This window comes from Zonotrichia albicollis, chromosome 1, assembly GCF_047830755.1.
Source record: "Zonotrichia albicollis isolate bZonAlb1 chromosome 1, bZonAlb1.hap1, whole genome shotgun sequence".
NCBI classification, from domain to species: domain Eukaryota; kingdom Metazoa; phylum Chordata; class Aves; order Passeriformes; family Passerellidae; genus Zonotrichia; species Zonotrichia albicollis.
The window spans coordinates 48,665,707-48,683,049 of NC_133819.1; the positions used below are offsets into that span (position 1 = coordinate 48,665,707).

The 17,343-nt window shown below is 40.6% G+C and overlaps 1 protein-coding gene across 6 annotated transcripts in view; it reads right to left on the bottom strand.

Moving 5' to 3' along the window:
* STAC (SH3 and cysteine rich domain) overlaps positions 1 to 17,343 on the bottom strand; it is a 73,160-nt gene that overhangs the window by 27,093 nt on the left and 28,724 nt on the right. For all 6 annotated transcript variants that reach the window (XM_074540656.1, XM_074540649.1, XM_074540639.1 and 3 more), the window contains one exon: positions 1,414 to 1,514. In XM_074540656.1, coding sequence (XP_074396757.1) covers positions 1,414 to 1,514 — 101 coding nt within the window. The remainder of the gene's footprint in view (positions 1 to 1,413; positions 1,515 to 17,343) is intronic.

Consider the following 17,343-nt stretch of genomic DNA (forward strand, 5'->3'; position numbering starts at 1 on the left):
AATTTCTAATGTCTGCAGGCTGTGAGAACTTCTAGTCACACTGAGAAGTGAGGAAGATTTAAAGAGATGTCCATATTTTCCATATCCTCTATTCAGTGTACATCAAAACCTCATAGACAACCAGTTTTTCAGGTAATGAGCTGCAGAAAGGTCTGAAAAAGACTGAGGTGACGGATAGTCTTGGAGTCTTAGAGGAATAAATTCCAGATTCCTCAGCCTTTGTCTGCACCCAAGCTAGATTCAGAGCATCAGCATGAGCTCACAAAACTCCTGTGACTCTGCTGACAACTTCCCGATGTAAATATGGTGTCTCTTTTTTTTTGTTTTTGTGAACTAGTAACCACAAGAGCTGAGGCTGGAGTCAAGACATGCATGAATCAATTAACATGGGACAATATTTGCCTTGTCCAGGGCTTGTCATTCAGCTCTTCACAGACCAACTTCCTATACCGGAATGCCTCATACTACAACTATAATTATGGTTTAGACACATGAAGACTTGGGGATGTAAACAACAACAGCTTTCAGTGAGCCCTCTCGGACAGAAAAGATCTTTCCAGTGAAAGGTGGGGTTTGTAGCACTTTTGAAGTCAGTGCTTGCATTTTCCCATCACTTAACACTTAAACTGTTTGGTTTCAGCTCAGTTGTCTCAAGTGTCTTCAAGTCACAACAAATCTGAGAACATCTGAAACATGAATCTGTGTATCATTCGCTTTTCATATTCCAATTGGTATTATTCCAAATTCTTTTTCCAAAAGTAACCAGAAGGAACCATAGTCCCATAATAGTCAACAAGGTGGGTTAGAATTGTCTCAGACATAGTCTACTGCCATTGCCAACCACAAGATTTTGCTGCTTAGAAGGCATTCCAGGCACTAAAGTGCTATGTCCTTACAGGGACAGGCTCTTCCCAGCCCCTCCTGCTGAGAGATTGCATCAAACTCTGCTGTGTCTTACTGCAAAATATCCCTTGGTGTTCTTTTTAAGGTGAATTACATTTTTTTATTCAAGCCCTAACTGTGGAGAAAACAATAAAACATAATTTGGAGGATTTTTCATGTGTTAAACCCTACTGAAATACTATGATTAATTTATAGCATTCTTTGAGAGGTTTACACTACAGAATGCACAGCTGAAATCAAGGTAATTAATTTTGTTAGCTAGCTAAATTTGTATTCTGTAACTGTATTTTCACATCCACAAAGCAGACTGGATTTGTGCCTTGGTTTTGTTTGCATCCTTGTGCAGCAGCATTCGCTCAAATTGACAGCAGGGCACCACCTGGCTTCGCTTTTCCCGCCTCAGTAAAGCGACCTGGTGTGGGTTCTGTTAATGCAGCAGCTAAATGCACACCTGGGGTTCAGGCACACAAAAATAGCTCCAGCACAAGCTGCCCTGGGCTGCTCACTTACCAGCTTGCCCATGCACCGCTGCTGCCCGATACTGTCGGCACACTTGTGGTGGATGCTCATCTTGCACGCCTTACAGCGCAGTCCGTGCTTAGCGTTCGTCCCTAGGAAACACACAGCAAAGATTGAATTAGACAAAATCAATAGTTTCCATCCATTTAAACAAGTGACCTGAAAGAGCTGATGCGGTCAGTTGCGGTAGAGCAAATACTGGCAGCATTCATTGCCTTACCTGCTTTTAAAAATGCACATTCATACACCCATTTTCTTTACAGCCTCTCCATTTTAGGCATTTGTCCCCCAGGCTCTTTCTCTTTCCCTGTTGCTGCCTTTAGATTTATATTGGATTATGTTCTGCTATATGATAATCTGACCAACAGTGGCTCTGCCTCATGAACACGAAGCAAAACCCCTCTGTTATTTTGAAAGGTCTTGGCATGGCTGTGCATGGCTGAGGGAGCCACTGAAGGAGCACCCAGGCACTGCAGCAGCTCTGGGGAGCTGGGCCATCAGTGGAGGCCCAGGTTTTGCAGATGAAGTTAGCTCCAGGCATATGTGAGAGGGTTAACCCATTTCCTTTGCCATTTCCCACTCACAGGCAAACACATCCCTGTTTGTGTGGTTTCTTTTTCCTGCGTGGCTTCTCTGGATTAGTGTGCTGTGAGGATTTTTTCAGTTATAGTTTCTTTTCAATTACACATGCTCAAAACAATACTGACAATTGCTCCCAGGGACTGCTGCTCTCACCATCCTGGGCCAGTGCTCAGAGGGTGCTGGAAGGGCTCCTTGCATGTCCCTGAGTGGGGCAGTGAGGGTGCCACAAGTTTGACCATACTCTCCTCCTTGTCAGTAGAAAAGTTACGTGTCACAGGCAGGGGAGCTACAGCAGAAATTTGGCTCTAAAGAAGCAGAATTCTCCCACTAGGCCAAATGTAGTTCTGTATTAGCTTCAGTGAGGACCTACTCTTAAATGACAGACCCAAGTCTGCTTGCTTCCAGGCAGGAACAGTCACTTTTATTCATACAACCATAACACTTCCTATACTATGAAGAAGCAGTGATGCTGCAGCAACTCTTTTATCCCCTACAGGACTGTGTAAATGGAATGAGTAAACAATGTATCTGTTCATTATATCTACTGTGAGAATCAGTATGAAATGAGGTTAATAAAAAACCTTAAAAACTCTTGACATTTTAACCAGCCCTCATTAGTCAGACATGATAAATATTAGTCAGAAGGATCTTGCATCTGAAAGTACTCATTGAGCTCATTGGTTATGTACATGCTGCCAGTTTCATTCAGTGAAGTGCTACCTCAGAAAGAAGCACTTCAGGGAAGGTTTCATTAAGTTGCTGCTAAAACCCAAGCCTTGTGTTCCATTTTCAGAGGAAGAGCTGTCTGAAGTGGCCACTTGCAAGCCAGGTAAGGCAGGCTGAGGTAGCCATGGGTTGTTGCAGTGAGCCAGGCTCAGACGTTTTACCTGTGTTCCTCCTTTAGGACAGGGAACCAAGATACTCCCCACTTCCCTATATAGACTGCTGGAGTGATAGGGACTGAATGGGATTGAGTGTGAGGTGTGCCCCAGGGTCTTCAAGGGAATGGGGTCAGTGTGTGCTCCCCACTTGTTGCCCCTTTTGGTCACCTTTCAATGTGTGCAGACATGCTTTCTATCCTCTTTTTCTGAGGTCTTTTTTCCTAACACAGGATTTCTTAGAAGAACACATGCCTGTTTATTTGTTTCTTTTTCCTGCATGATTGCACTTGGATTAGTGTGCTGAGAGGATTTTTTCAGTTATAGTTTCTTTCCAGTTACACATGCCCAAACCAATATTGACTTCTGTGGCTTTGTGCTTTTATTACTGATGATGAAGTGCTGAATCACCCTTCCTGGTGATCAACAATTGGCACTGAAAAAAGAGTAGTTCCCTCACAGTTTTTCATTACATTTATAGGGCAGAATAAGAAAAGGAAAATGACATCACAGTTGGCCTATGCAACACGTCAGTGCTTGCACCAGGTCTAATTCTCCTCTCACACTGCTCTGTACCAAGGTACTCCTAAGAATTAGCCGTGAAGAGGCAGACAGGCTCACAGTCCTTCCTGCTGGCTATGTTATGCTTTTCCAGACATTTTAATGCTAACTTTACAAGGTGGATGTTGGTCCTTACATGTTATAACCATGTGATCACAGAAGATACATATTTGTCAAAACAATTGTGCGCCCAAATGATGTGCAAGAATGTGAAGCATCTGAGTTGCTTTCAAAAATCAAACCCCCAACTCTTTCAGAATAGGAGTCTGTGGTCATGTGAAAATGAGTAAGACAATTACAAAAGAGCAACACTGTATTTTCAATGCTGAGTGCCGTATTTTTATATCTGAGTAGCTAAGCAGTGGCTTCAAAGAGAGGAGAAGTATTTCTGTCACATACTTGAGTCTACAAGAAGGCTTTGTAAAGCAAAATGAAACCCCTGTAACTACCAAAAGCTCCAATCTTCAACCCATTTTCAGTTCTAACTACTTGGTTTACAGTGGGGCTAGCTTGGAAAAAACTTCCCTGCATCTCCCTGCCTCCCACTGAGGAATAAATACAGAGCTTGAAGAAGAATCTTTTATGCTGTATTTATGCTTAACCACCATATCTCAAGCTCTGAAAATGGCATTTCTACAAAAAACATTTTTTTTTTTCCACAGAAAAATTCTTTCTTCAGTTTCTCTTCCCCATTACACTAATCACTCAGAGAACTATGGCTAAGCTGTTTCAAAACTAGTGCATGCCAAGAATCAGATAACTACATACAGGCAATGTAACTGACCCAAAAGTTTATGAGATTCAGAAATGAGGCACAATCACAGCTCACAACACAGATAAGAGATTGCATTCAGTACAGGTGTAAATGAGACCAGGGTTTGACTCATTGCATCAATTTCTGGCCTCCTATTTATGCACACTTATTGACCATGCAGATGCCTGAATGGGGCAGGTTTTAGGAGATATCTGGTGGTTTAAAATAGTGAAAAAAGCAGGCAGAACACAGATCTTGAAAGGATGTTATTTAAAGCTGAATGAGTACAGTGACAGTTCCACAGTCATGCATTGGTACAAGAGAGTTATTTCATTATGCCTAAAGTAGTGGCACAGGATATAGCAATGCGTTGAAACATTATTTCCCAATAAATTCCCCTGGAAATTATAAGAAAGTTAGGAATTTATTCTGAATATACATTAAATACTAGAAAATAAGTGGTATTAATGACTCATAAAAGTTAAAAAAAATTACAGTGACAAAGATAGGAACAATAATAGCAATAGCTACAACAACACAATAGAGACTATTTCAGGATAATTTTCCTTTGTTGCCAGAGGGTACCAGGCCTTGTTTGAAGCTGAAAGCCTCTCTGTGGCATGCTTACTCCCACTGGGTTAATCTTTCTGTGGATTGAAGCATAGGGCAGGGGAAGGGTAAGGAGAAGGTTCACATTTGAGCTGGTTAAAGCACTGTCTGGAAGGTGCAGTGTTCCAATTAGCGAAGTCTCAGACACTAACACAGTCTCCTCCGGGACATGTGCTGAGCACACACTGATGATCTGCAAGCCTGACCATCGCTGTCTAGGTTGATTTCTGTCCCCCTAAATAGCTGATGGTTTGATTGCAGCCCTCTGTGTATTCCCACCAGCAGATATTCCCCTATACCCACCTTAAAGCAAAGCTGGAAGCTACTGATGCTCACATGCAGTAGTCACTGCTTATCTTAGCCAACCTGGAATAATTTTAGTCAGTGGTAGATCAGAAATATAGGAACTGAAGGCTTTACAATTAAGACCCTCTTGGAGTAACCTAACTACTTTTTTCTCTGGTTTTCACTCAAAGGGGGAGTAAACTAACAGCTTTGATAGCTTTGCTATTATCTTCAAAAAGTAATCATCTCTCCTACCTTCTTCTCCAAAAACCCTTACTAAGGTTACTTAAGCTGGTTGGTAAATACTGAGCAGGACAGAACAAAATCCTGCTCAGTTGCTTTTTGGTTGCTGTCTGGGGATGTGATTTTCACTATTTTTATTCAAAGGACACTACTTCTTCATTCACCAAACAGAGCAGACAGTGTTTGATGAATGGGCCATTCTATTCAACATCTATTTTTTACTTTCCTCAGTCAGTGTGTGTCTTTAAGCATCATCTCTTGAGTCCCATGTTACCTTATTCCAAATACAAAGTGATTTACGGCCTCATGAGTTTTCTTATGGGCTCACTGTCTTTGTCCCTTGCCAAAACTTGTATGAGATGGCTCTCATTTAGGGGAATAAGGGGTAAAACTGTCAGAAAACTTGCACTAATGTTATTTTGGCCCAGATGCTGGTGTTTAAGTTATAAAAATCGCAAATTATGAAAGTGAGGGTTTAGAATGGAAATTACTAGACATGTTTAGCTGACTTATAGTGTTCATGAACACTTAATGCGTCCTCTTTGGTCAATGAAGTAGTGTCTATGTGGTTATGAAATTCATACAGAGAAAAAAACCACACAGACATTAGAATAAATGTCCTCTGTGTCCTAGTCATTAATGTATCAACTATCTCCAAGTCTGTACAGGCTGGCATTCCTTTTTCAAACAGCAAAAAAGGCAAAACTGACAAAAGAAACATTTCACTGGAAAAAGAGAGGACATTTCAGGCCAGAATACTGAGTAGGTCTTAAATAAACTTACAAATGAGGTTCTGCCCAGTAATTTTCTTCAGATATCAGCTAATGTATCCAGGCACCAAGGTCTGGAAGGATGCATTGTTTTGAGAAGCAGGTCACGTTTAATAACACCTCACTAGAAATACTCTGTGACTGGGTCAGCTCCCATTTGAATATCTAAACCAGAGGCCAGGTTTTCCAGAACAGTCATGGAAAATTGAATCTTAAACTGTTCTGATAATATGACCTTAAATACCACTAAAAGGACACACTGCATCACTTTTATAAATTTAAATATTTTTTGGAGGAAGTCTAAATGGAAACAGAACACCTCAATATAGGTGAATGGAAATATTTGTAGGCAGAGAAAGACAGAGGTAACAGGACAGAATTTGCTTCCAACTCTTTTTTTTCTGTGTTTCCTTACAAAAGCAGTTTAGTAACTACTGTGCATTTCAGGAAAGTCCCATTTTTCCTAAGGAACGCAAATGACAATCTGCTTGTTACAGACACACAAAGGGAGGAACCTGTGTCATCCCCTCTATGGCCACAGCACTGCTGGCTGATGCTTTTTGCCTGCTGTTCCAAGTCTCAACATAAGATTAATAACTGGAGAGGGAGAACGAGCCCTACAGCCTGGAGAAATTTCAAAGAAAACTGCAGATGTTGGTAACAACATGATGTTATACTGGCTGTATAAACATAACTATATTAGGCACTTATGCCAAAGTGGGGAAAAAAACAGAAAGGAGAGGACAAAAATGTTCAGGTCTATAAAAGACAGAATGAGGGAGGGAGACACAGAGAGGTTGTCACCTCCAGCTAATCTACCTATGGCCCAACCACTAATTTTTTATTATTCCAGCTGAGAGGAGCATACCACTCAGAAATTGTTTTGATTTAAAACTTTCAAAAAGAAATATATTTAAAATTACATAATTTCCACAGAACTTCAACTTCTGCTGTGGGAGGCTGATAAAAATAATGAGTGTCTTGCCCCTTTCTCTCTAAATGCATTTACAGTTGTCACCAGAAAGCTTCATCCATGCCAAAGTTTATGGGACATAGAGAATTTTAAGCAAGCTGGGCCAGTATTGCAGCAGAGAAAGGTTTAGAATGTCACCTTAAAAAGAAGAAATCCTGAAATGGGACTGATGCCTGTGCAGTTATCTCTAAGCCTTTGTGTAGTCTACTGTCATTCCCCCTTCTTAGATTTTAATTAATTGGTTTTGCATAAAAGCTCTGATGCTGAAAGAGACAACTGTTTTTAAAAATTCCTCTGTAGCAGCTTCCTGCCCCTGTGGCTGGCTGCTGCTGGACAAGCACTTCTCCTTCTCCTGCTCTATCTCAATTAAGAGATGTGAGAAGATCAGAAAATGGCATTTGCTACATGAGACATCCAGATCTTTAAAGTTAAAAACCTTGAGCCTAATTAATACAAACCACCAGGCTGGTTTGTAAGAATGAGCTGGGAAGTCCTTTTCCCACCCTTCCTCAGCCTCAGCTTCCCTGAGTGCCTCCTGCCACCTTGGGAACTACACTCTCTCCTAATGCCTGTCACACTTCTGGTTATTTTTTTTAACTGATGCTGCCCTGTCACTTTCCCATGCTGGCATTTTGGAGAGTACAGAGGCTCAGATCCTCACCTGTTCATCAGGTGAGCACAGATCAAAGCCTGAACACAGATTTCCCCAGCCACCCTAGAGGCCTGAACACTGGAAGTCATTGCTGCCAGATACCTGATTGAGAATTTAAATTAATAGTTACTCTTTAGTAATGACATTTTTTTCTTTATTAAGTGGTGGGTTGGATATTTTACAGTTAAATCAGCCACTTCAAAAAGTACAGAGCTTTGGGCTTGTTAAATTTATAATTTCTTGGGATGAGGCACGTTGTACAGGGATGTCCAACCACATGAGAGGAGGAATCTGAACCTGGGAGCAAGCTGCTTGACCTGATACCTTGACTGCCTGAAGTGTCCTGTTCCCATGAATTTACCTTGGGCCACTCTAAACCAAACAGGGTGTGTAGAGATGCTGCAGCTTGCATATTTATGTTCTGTAGAGTAGGACTTGATATCCAATCATGGTACCTATCCTTTCAAATGAATAAATTTTAGATTATATCTCATTGAGAGGTGTGGGTCCATTTAAGTGCCTACCCCAGTTTCTCCATAACAATATCCAATGTTTAAATAGCAAGAAAAGTTGCCTTATGTGTAGGCAGGCTACATAGCAGTGCATAAAATTAGAATTGACTTCCTAGTGGCATAGTTTTCTTTAGAAATGACATGCTGAGAAAAAAATGAGGCAGTAATAGGCAGGTTTTTTGCAAGACGGTTATAGAGATGAAAAATATCCCTGCTAAAATAAAGCCTTTTAAAAATTTGGCCATAAGAATTTTTTTCAAAATGCATTTTTCAGATATTCAGCAGCTTTGCTATAAAAGTCTATCCCTGAAAGGAAATATCCGCCTCTGCACTTCTTAAAATATCATCTCAGGTTTTTGATCATCTAAATGTTAATTAGGATGCTGGAACACCATGGTAAATAAACCAACAGCTATTATTGAAAGAAAAAGTCCCTGTCCCCTAAACACTAAACATGCTAAATCATGTCTAACATTCCGTGCTCTGAACAAACTGGCACTGATTTATTGTTACCTACTCTTCTGGATAATTTTCAAGATTGATGAACCTGTGCTTATAGGTCCTTGAACTGAGCTGCTTTGCTGAAAAGGAAAACATTCCAGAGAGGACAGGCATAAACTTGACTATATGAGGAGATGGTGGCAGAACTAAACAGGACAAGGGAACATGGAGAAATTAAGCTTGGTGTGTTATTTCAAATGAGGACAAGCAGAGTGAATGGCTGATCTTGATCTCAGTAGTATTAGTAAATATAGCATCTTAAGTAACTCTTCCTGACGTGAAGATGATGAAGGTCAGATTTCAAACAAGATGTCCATTTTGACAGGCTCAGGTTATTTACACCTGTGTTGAAATGAAAAGTCATTAGTTGCAGCCTTTCTTTTCCCTGTATTTTGAATGCTTTGAAAAAGCAGTTGAATTTTGTAAGGCTGCTCTCACATGTGCCAAAACCTTTATCTTCCAAGGGTCTTGTATCATTACAGAGGAGCTGGAAAACAGAAACCAGGAATCTGAACAAAAAACTATGATGTGAAAGGAAGACCAGGACTGTGAGCTTGCTGAAAATGTGGGAAAAGAATTACAGAACAAAAGAACAGTGTGTCCTCAGCAAAGGGATTTGATGTCCTCTCTTCTCTGCTAACGGATTTTTGACATAAGCCTGCTGCTTATGTGGCTCCATCGTCATCAGTGAAAATGAGAGACTGCTATTTGCCAGAAGATCAGAAAAATCAATTAGAACTATAGGACGGTTAGTTCCCATTATGTATATATATATATATATATATATATATATATATATATATATATATATGTGGTTGTTTACTGGCCTTCTGCTGTTTCAGATTTACTGAGGGGTTGGGCCCTTTCCACCTGCACTAAAACTACTCCCTCACCAGTGCAAGCTCCCAGTGTTGTTGCAAGTCTGTGTTGGCACAAACTGACGGGCAGTGCCAGCAGCAACGGGCCTTGCATGCAAAGTGCTGAAGTGTGACTTACCAGGAAAACAATTCCTCTTCCTCCCTCTTTTTTCCATTTTACCGTAGCTAGTGATAGAGATCGGAAATGGAGTAAGAGAAGATAACAGAAGATAAGGTAAGATGTGACACCATGTGGCTAAAATCTAGCGCTTGGTCAGGATTTGGCCACATGCACATATTTCTGTTCCAAAGCCATTTCTTCCCTTGGATCACACATAGCTAAGGAGGATCTCATCAGAAGCTACAGATGCATTGACAGCATGATTTGCTTGGACTAGAGGGAATTCAGGGCACCACCATAAGTAACTGGCTAGTTACACCATTTTGGTGGGATCGGTTTTCAGGGAAGTTATTTGTACAGTTAGTCACAACGTGCTTCTACCTTTCAGAATTTTACAACCACATTTTATAGCAAAATGTGTTTCAGTTTCTTTTCCACGTGAGGGATATACAATCACTGAATCAACTAGTTTGGGAAAGACCTCTGAGGTCAGCAATCCAACCTATGACCTAACACCACCCTGTCAACCAGACCATGGCACTGACAGCTACATCCAGTCTTTCCTTAAACACTTCCAGGAACAGTGACACCACCACTTGCCCCAGCAGCCCCTTCCAATATCTGTTCCTGTTTTCTGTGAATTCTTTCTGATTTCCAAGCAATGGAAAAACATTCAAGTGAAACCTTTCACACCAAGTGCAGGCTCGGGGAGAGTGAGGTGGGGTGGGGGGTTGGTATTTTTTTTCCAGAAATAGCTACTGATTTCAGTGAGATCACATAGGCTGGGCAGTAAAAACACTTCATTTACAACTGTCAAAGAGGCAATCTCAGCCTTCACTGTTATAACCTGAAAGAATTCATTACTTGACACAGAGCCATACTGGCCTAAAGCACACCTACAGGTACACTTCCATAAGGCACCAATTTATAATTAAATGAACAAGAAAAACTTCTGTCATGTGGTTTTACAGAAGTTCATGTAGCTCAGCAAAGTAAAAAGAACATTACCTGCCCAAGGACAGTGAAAAAAATGGGGACATTAAGCTGAATTTTCATTATATTGCTAAATAATTAAATCATTAATCAAAATCACCAAAGATCTGCTTTTTAAGATTTTGTCAATCAACATGAATAATTCAATGCATCACTCATAAGCTGTCCATATTTAGACAGTATTTGCCTTACCTGAATTCATCCTGGCTTCTATGAGGAACTAGCCAAGCCAACACAAGCCATAGATTTTCTCATCTACATATGGTTTGGACCAGCATGGCTGTGTGGTTTGTTGTCCAAAAACCTTAATTAATATTGACCATAATTGGGCTACCACTATCAGGGTAGTGAAATCCAGAGGGACAGCAAAAGGCTTGGCAGGTATTATGTCTGTTGTGCAGTTGTACAGTGTACAAAGCTGTAACACATAACAGAAGTCCAGCAAAGAGCAGATCAATGTGTCAGAAGGTACTGGCACAGAACTGAACGTCAATACAGGTACTGAGATTTAGGAGCTGTCACTGGCAAAGAACAGGTGAAATTGTGAACAGAACAGGCAGCAGGCAACTGTTGTGTAAGTGCATGAAACTGAACCCCTGAACTCTCAGACAAGAGGTTGCTGCTTGCAAGCTGTAACCACTATTAGCTGCTGGAAATGTTGATAACACTCTGACTAAACAAAAGCAGTGTATCCCAAATCCTGCAATTAATAAAGAGACAGGAGACCAGAGCACTAGTTAAAAGGCTGATTATGTGCTGTTCTTATGCATGTACATTATTTAGACTGGAGGAACTGTGAGGTGGTTTTCCAGAAAGAATATTTGGTGCCAAAAGTTCCTGAAAGAAAAAAGTGTTCTCAGAAAGAAGAAGGGGGTCAAAGGTGAAAATCCTGGCCTGGGGAGGGATCTGGGAAATGCAGGAAGATCCTGAAGATGAAGAAGCCATGGACATCAATGTTGTACATCAGTGATGGACATCAAAGCCAGGAGATACCCAGGAACTGTGCCTGAGATGGGAAACTTCAAGAAGCATCCCAGCAGGAATAAAAAATGACTTTCTGCCCCAATGTCACTAGTAGTGACCCCTCCATGCAGGGGAGGGGAGACTTAGGGAATGAAAGGCTGGTGGGGAGGGAGGAAGCTAGTGTAAGAAAAAATAAATAGGGTAAAATTGGTAATGTCATTGTTTCTTCGATAAAACCTGGTACCCAGATGCTCTCCACATTAGAATTTTTAACAGTGTAATAAACACTGCAAGAAAGGCAATATCTCACCTTGCTGCTGTAAACAGATATTATAACCTGAGAGATTTCATTACTTGACACACAGTAGTACTGGCCCAGAGCACACCTACAGGTACACTTCCATGTGGCACCAATTATTATTTAAATGAATAAGAAAAACCTCTCTCAAATGATGGACATAGCTAACTCCATGCATGTTCTAAAAGAAACTACAATGAAATCACAATTTTCAACTACATGTCATTTTTAACTGAACATGTCTTCAGAATGAAAAGCCAGGACTCATGTGTTTGCAGCATCCTTCAGTGTACAAGATAAACTTATGTCAAGGGGGAAAACAGCTCTGTATACCTGGAGAAATGAAATTTCAGCAGATCAGAGAAGAGCATTGGTGAAGTTGCAGTAACTTTCACTCCTATTACCAAAGCAGGAAAACATGCGATGATCCATGTGAGCCGCAAGGATCACTGCTCTCTGAGACATCCTTCTATATTAAGGACAGCAACAAATGTGGGTAGGCATTTTACTCTGCATGATGGCAGTGTGCTATTTCTTGCAGAAGCATTTCTGTTAAGTGCCTCATTTTAAGATTTCTGCAACTCAGAGTAAGGTAAAGCTTCTAATAATTTTGCTTCTGGATAATGCTTTTGTCAGCTATTCAGCATTGTAATTATTCACATAACAGTCACACTCTGGTAGATAAGGATTCTAAAGAGGAAAATAACGTTTTTACAAGAAGGTCAGCTTGAAAGAAGATGCACTTAATTTGCTTATCTGTAAACACCCAACATCCCATGTGAGCTCTGGAAAAGTACACAGCAGGACATAAAAACCGCACTTGCATTCTGCTTCATCCCTTGGCCTTTAAAAAACCTTGAGCTTGCCATTATCTTCTTCACTAGAGCTGATACCAGGAGCAATGGTACCAGGAGCCTACTCACTACTGAATAGGGTGTTTGGTGGTTTTAATGTATTTTTTGGTTAAAAATCACCATGGCTAACATAATATTAAAATATTAATTTTACATGTGCTAGAAATGCTTGTTGTTCTCCATCTAATAAAACAGCAAATGTTGGTCAACGTTTTTTAAAGTCTCTTTTGACTGAGGGATTAACTGCAGTTTCATATTAATAGCAATTTCCCCCAAATTAAAGTGAGCTTGAAAATTATCTTGTAACAAATGTGAAACATGTCTGATGCTGTTCAAGGACAAATTAGAATTTATAATATATTTCCACCCTCTTTTCTCAGCTAAGCAGTTCCTGATTATCCAATTTACTGATAAAATTCTTGCCTCATCTCAGAGGAGGAAGCCCTCCCAAAGGATAAACAAACTAAATATTTTCTTTTCAATATTTGCTTGAGAGCATGTTTTAACTCTTTGTTAACAAAGAAAAGTAATGATTTGATGCAGGGATAATGTGTGGCTGCCTGTAGCTTTTCTACAAATGTGGGACTTCATGAATTGGATATTTTTGTCACATTTATCAAAAAATAGGAGTACAAGTAGATGGGGCACATCTATACTGCACATACCATATGTGTTTCTACATCTTCACTTCTCTTTATTCCCACTTTATTTATTCTAACAGACAGAATATCAACCATTGGGAAATTTTAGAGAGTCCAGATGATATTACCTATACCTGACTGGTCTATAACTAACAGTTAAATGCATGCTGTACAGTTTGGGTAAATTAGTACTTCATATTTCCAGAAGGCTTTTGTTTGACCCTTCTTACAGGGCTCCACTCAGAAGTGGAGAGGTCTGTGCTTATGGAGACATATTAACTCAAGAAAGAGATTGTAGGATAAGCCAGGATAAATTTTACTCTAATAGGGTAAAATTATTATTTTACACCAATTTTTAGCAGATGTGTGTTAAAAAAATACAATGTTTCTGTTTCCCCTAAACCTTAGCACAGCAGAGGGAGATGACTTAAACAATAGTCACTCATACTGACTCTCAAAAGTGCCAGAAGTTATAAGTGCCCAGAGCCATTCATTGTCATCAACTGAAATGGAGTGTCCTAAATCCAGGAGTAAATTTAGTGGAAGGAAGGAAGGAGGAGGTAGAGGCAGGGATTGTAGATCACTTAGTAATATATGGGATGGCACCCGGTACCAGTAATTGAAAAGGTTACACAATGGCCCTTTTTCAATGAATCACAGAGTGACTGGGTTTGGAAATGTCATCTGGAGATCATTTAGTCCCATCTCCTGCTGAATCAGGTTCTACTAGAGCAGATTGCACAGGATAATGGCCAGGTGGGCCTTGAATATCTCTGTAACATGAAACCCCACAACTTCTCTGGACAACCTGGTCCAGTGCTCTGTAACTCTCACAGTAAATAAGTTCTTCCTCATTTTCAGATGGGTCTTCCTGTTTCAGTTTGTGCCTGTTGTCCCTTGTCCTCTCCCAGGACACCACTGAGCCTGAGCTCTTGCAAACCCCCTTCAGGTCCTTACAAACATTGATGAGATCCCCTCTCAGCTGTCTTTATTCCAGGCTGAACAACCACAGCTCCCTTAGCCTGTCCTCTAAGTGAGATGCTCCAGGTCCCCAATCATATTTTCAGCTATCCGCTGGACCTGCTCCAGGAGCTCCATGTACCTCCTGCCCAGGGAGCCCAGAACTGGACACAGCACTCCAGATGAGGCCTCACCAGGGCAGGATCACCTCCCTTAGCCTGCTGGCAAAGCTCTTCCTAGTGCACTCCAGGATACAATTGGCCTTCTTGGTCACAAGGACACTGCTGGCTCTTGGACAGCTTGGGACTATTGTCCACAGAGCTGCTTTCCAGCAGGTCAGCTCCCAGCCTGCATTGGCACCGGGGATTCATCCTCCCCAGGTGCAGGACCCTGCGTTTGCCTCTGTTGAATTTCTGGATCTTTCCATCCATATAGCTCTCCAAGCTGTCCAGGTCTCACTAAGTGTCAGCACAGGACTCTGGGTTATCGGCCACTCCTCCTGGTTTTGGAATGTCAGTGAATTTGCTGAGGGTGCATCCATCCCTTCATCCAAGTCATGGATGAATGCGTTGTACAAGGCTGGACCTGGTCCCACCACTAGTAATGAGCCTCCAACTAGACTCTCTGTCTCTACCATTCAACCAGTTCCCAATCCATAGTAACATCCACTCATCCATCACTTCCTGAGTTTGCCTACAAGGATGTTATGTGAGACAGTGTCAAAAGCCTTGCTGAAGTCAAGGTCGTCAATATCCACCACTCTCCCCTCACCTACCCAGCCAGTCATGCCATCATGGAAGGCTGTCAGATTGGTCAGGCAGCATCTTATGATTTTTCCTCACAAATAAATAAAAAAAAAAAGGATTCAGCAGCTTTTGAAAGTTTCTTTCAATAGGGAAATTCTTAATAATAAACAGAACAAATTTATGCTGTAGTAGTAATAATGTCTCTGGAGGATAGATGTGGGAAGGCTTGGCTGTGACTACACAAGCCCTGCTCCAAGGGTATGTCCCCCTTGCTGGAATATCTTTACCCTTCTCTACAGGGGACAACTCTGCTCGGATGAAGTGGCAACACAAATTTCTTCCCTCAAGGTCATCTGTGTTGGGAGATGCTAGAGAGACCAGGAAGAGTGGAGGGCAGGACTGAATGAATAACATTATTTTTATCCTTCATCCTGCAAGATAAATAAAAATGTCTTATTTTTGTTTTGTTTTTTCCACAGCCTTTGTTTTTTCCACAAAGAGCCTTCCAAACTACCATAGCCTTGGAAAAAGCCAGTTACAGTCTTGCTTCCAGGAGTACTTCTGCTTTGTCTTGCTGCCAAAAAGTGGTGATCAATCTGTGACCATTTACTGCACCTTTGTCTACCTGGATAATGCTGGATATAGGCAGGTTTGGACCAAACCAGAATTCCTACTTCATGAAATGAGGCAGCAAGCTTAAAAAAAGTCAAGCATATTTTTTAGGAGAGAGCTGATCAGACTGGAGGCAGAAAGCACTGTGTCATAGTTCCTGTGAAATTTTTCTATATTTAATAAACATCCACATAAATTACAGTTATATAAACACTTCCTCTAACCATGGAGTTTTTCCAGTACTTATTAGTCGCAGTTACTGATAGTCTAAGAGAAGTTCAAATGCAGAATCTAACAGAAAAAGAGAACCATAGCTTCAATCTAGACATCTTTCTTTCCTTTTCTCCTGCATTAGAAAAGCTTGCCCATTTTATCAACCTTGACCCTAACTTTCTGGAGGATTTTACAATACAGCTTTGGGGATAAAAGTGATTGAAAGTTCTAGCGGCTACAACTGCACAGTGAAATAAAGAAATACGGGCTGCTTCTAAAAGATGAAGTGAGAAAGAATTATTCATGGTACGTTTTTGGCTGTCTGAACCTCCAGAATGACTGGCTAAACCAGAACAGACGGAGGTAGGAGTGAGTAAATTCTGAAGGGATAACACAACTTCACTGCTTAAGCACTACTGATTAATAGACTGAAAGGAAGCTATGCTACAGCCATGTCTTGGTTTTATCTTTTTTACTTGCTTATTTGTTTTCCACAGGTTTCTCTAACTGCAATCTGGTTAGCTCCCCAAGAGGACAGGTACTGAGTTATTTACCTTCAGAGCTGCAAAGGCTCAGAGAATCTGCATCCAAACCAGAAACACAGTTGCCTTGAGAACACCTATAAATGCATATACGTCAAGAGTGGCATGACACAGAAGGACCTGTTTTTGACTTACTGGACATTGCAAACCACAATTTTTTCTGCTTTTCCTGCAAGTTTGTTCCAGGCAAACATGGTCCAACAGGTATGCCAAAAAAACCCAGGTGTTTGATTAAAATTTTGTGCCATAGTTAAGGTTAAGAATGGAGTGAAACAGTTACATATACTTTGGAAACACAAAGAAAGATACCATAAAAACAAGGATATATTTCTTTAAAACATAGCTTTGAAAGATTGACTTTAAAGTAATATATTTTTAAAAGCAAAGTGCTTTATTTTTTTAATGCATTACTTATATTTGACTTTGATGGGAATACATTAATTACATGTAATATGCTTGGAATATATGGAAAATAACATTTTTTCCATGTGAATCAGCACAGGAAATGATCTGCAAATGAGTAAATCGTTGAGAATTCTACAGATGGAGGTTTTTCTTAAAAATGCACAATGTTTTACAACTCTAGAGTACTGACATCATGTTTTCTTCAACAGCAAATTGTCACAGGGATGACTGATGACACACCAGAGACTGAAGAAAAGCAAGAACTTCCTTCTGATCATAAGACCATAAGACATAATAAGATAAGACATAAGACCATAATCTGATGCAACATTAATTTAACAGTATCTATCTTCACTGGAGCTAGGTGGTTTTGCCTCCCTTAATTAGCCATTGCCA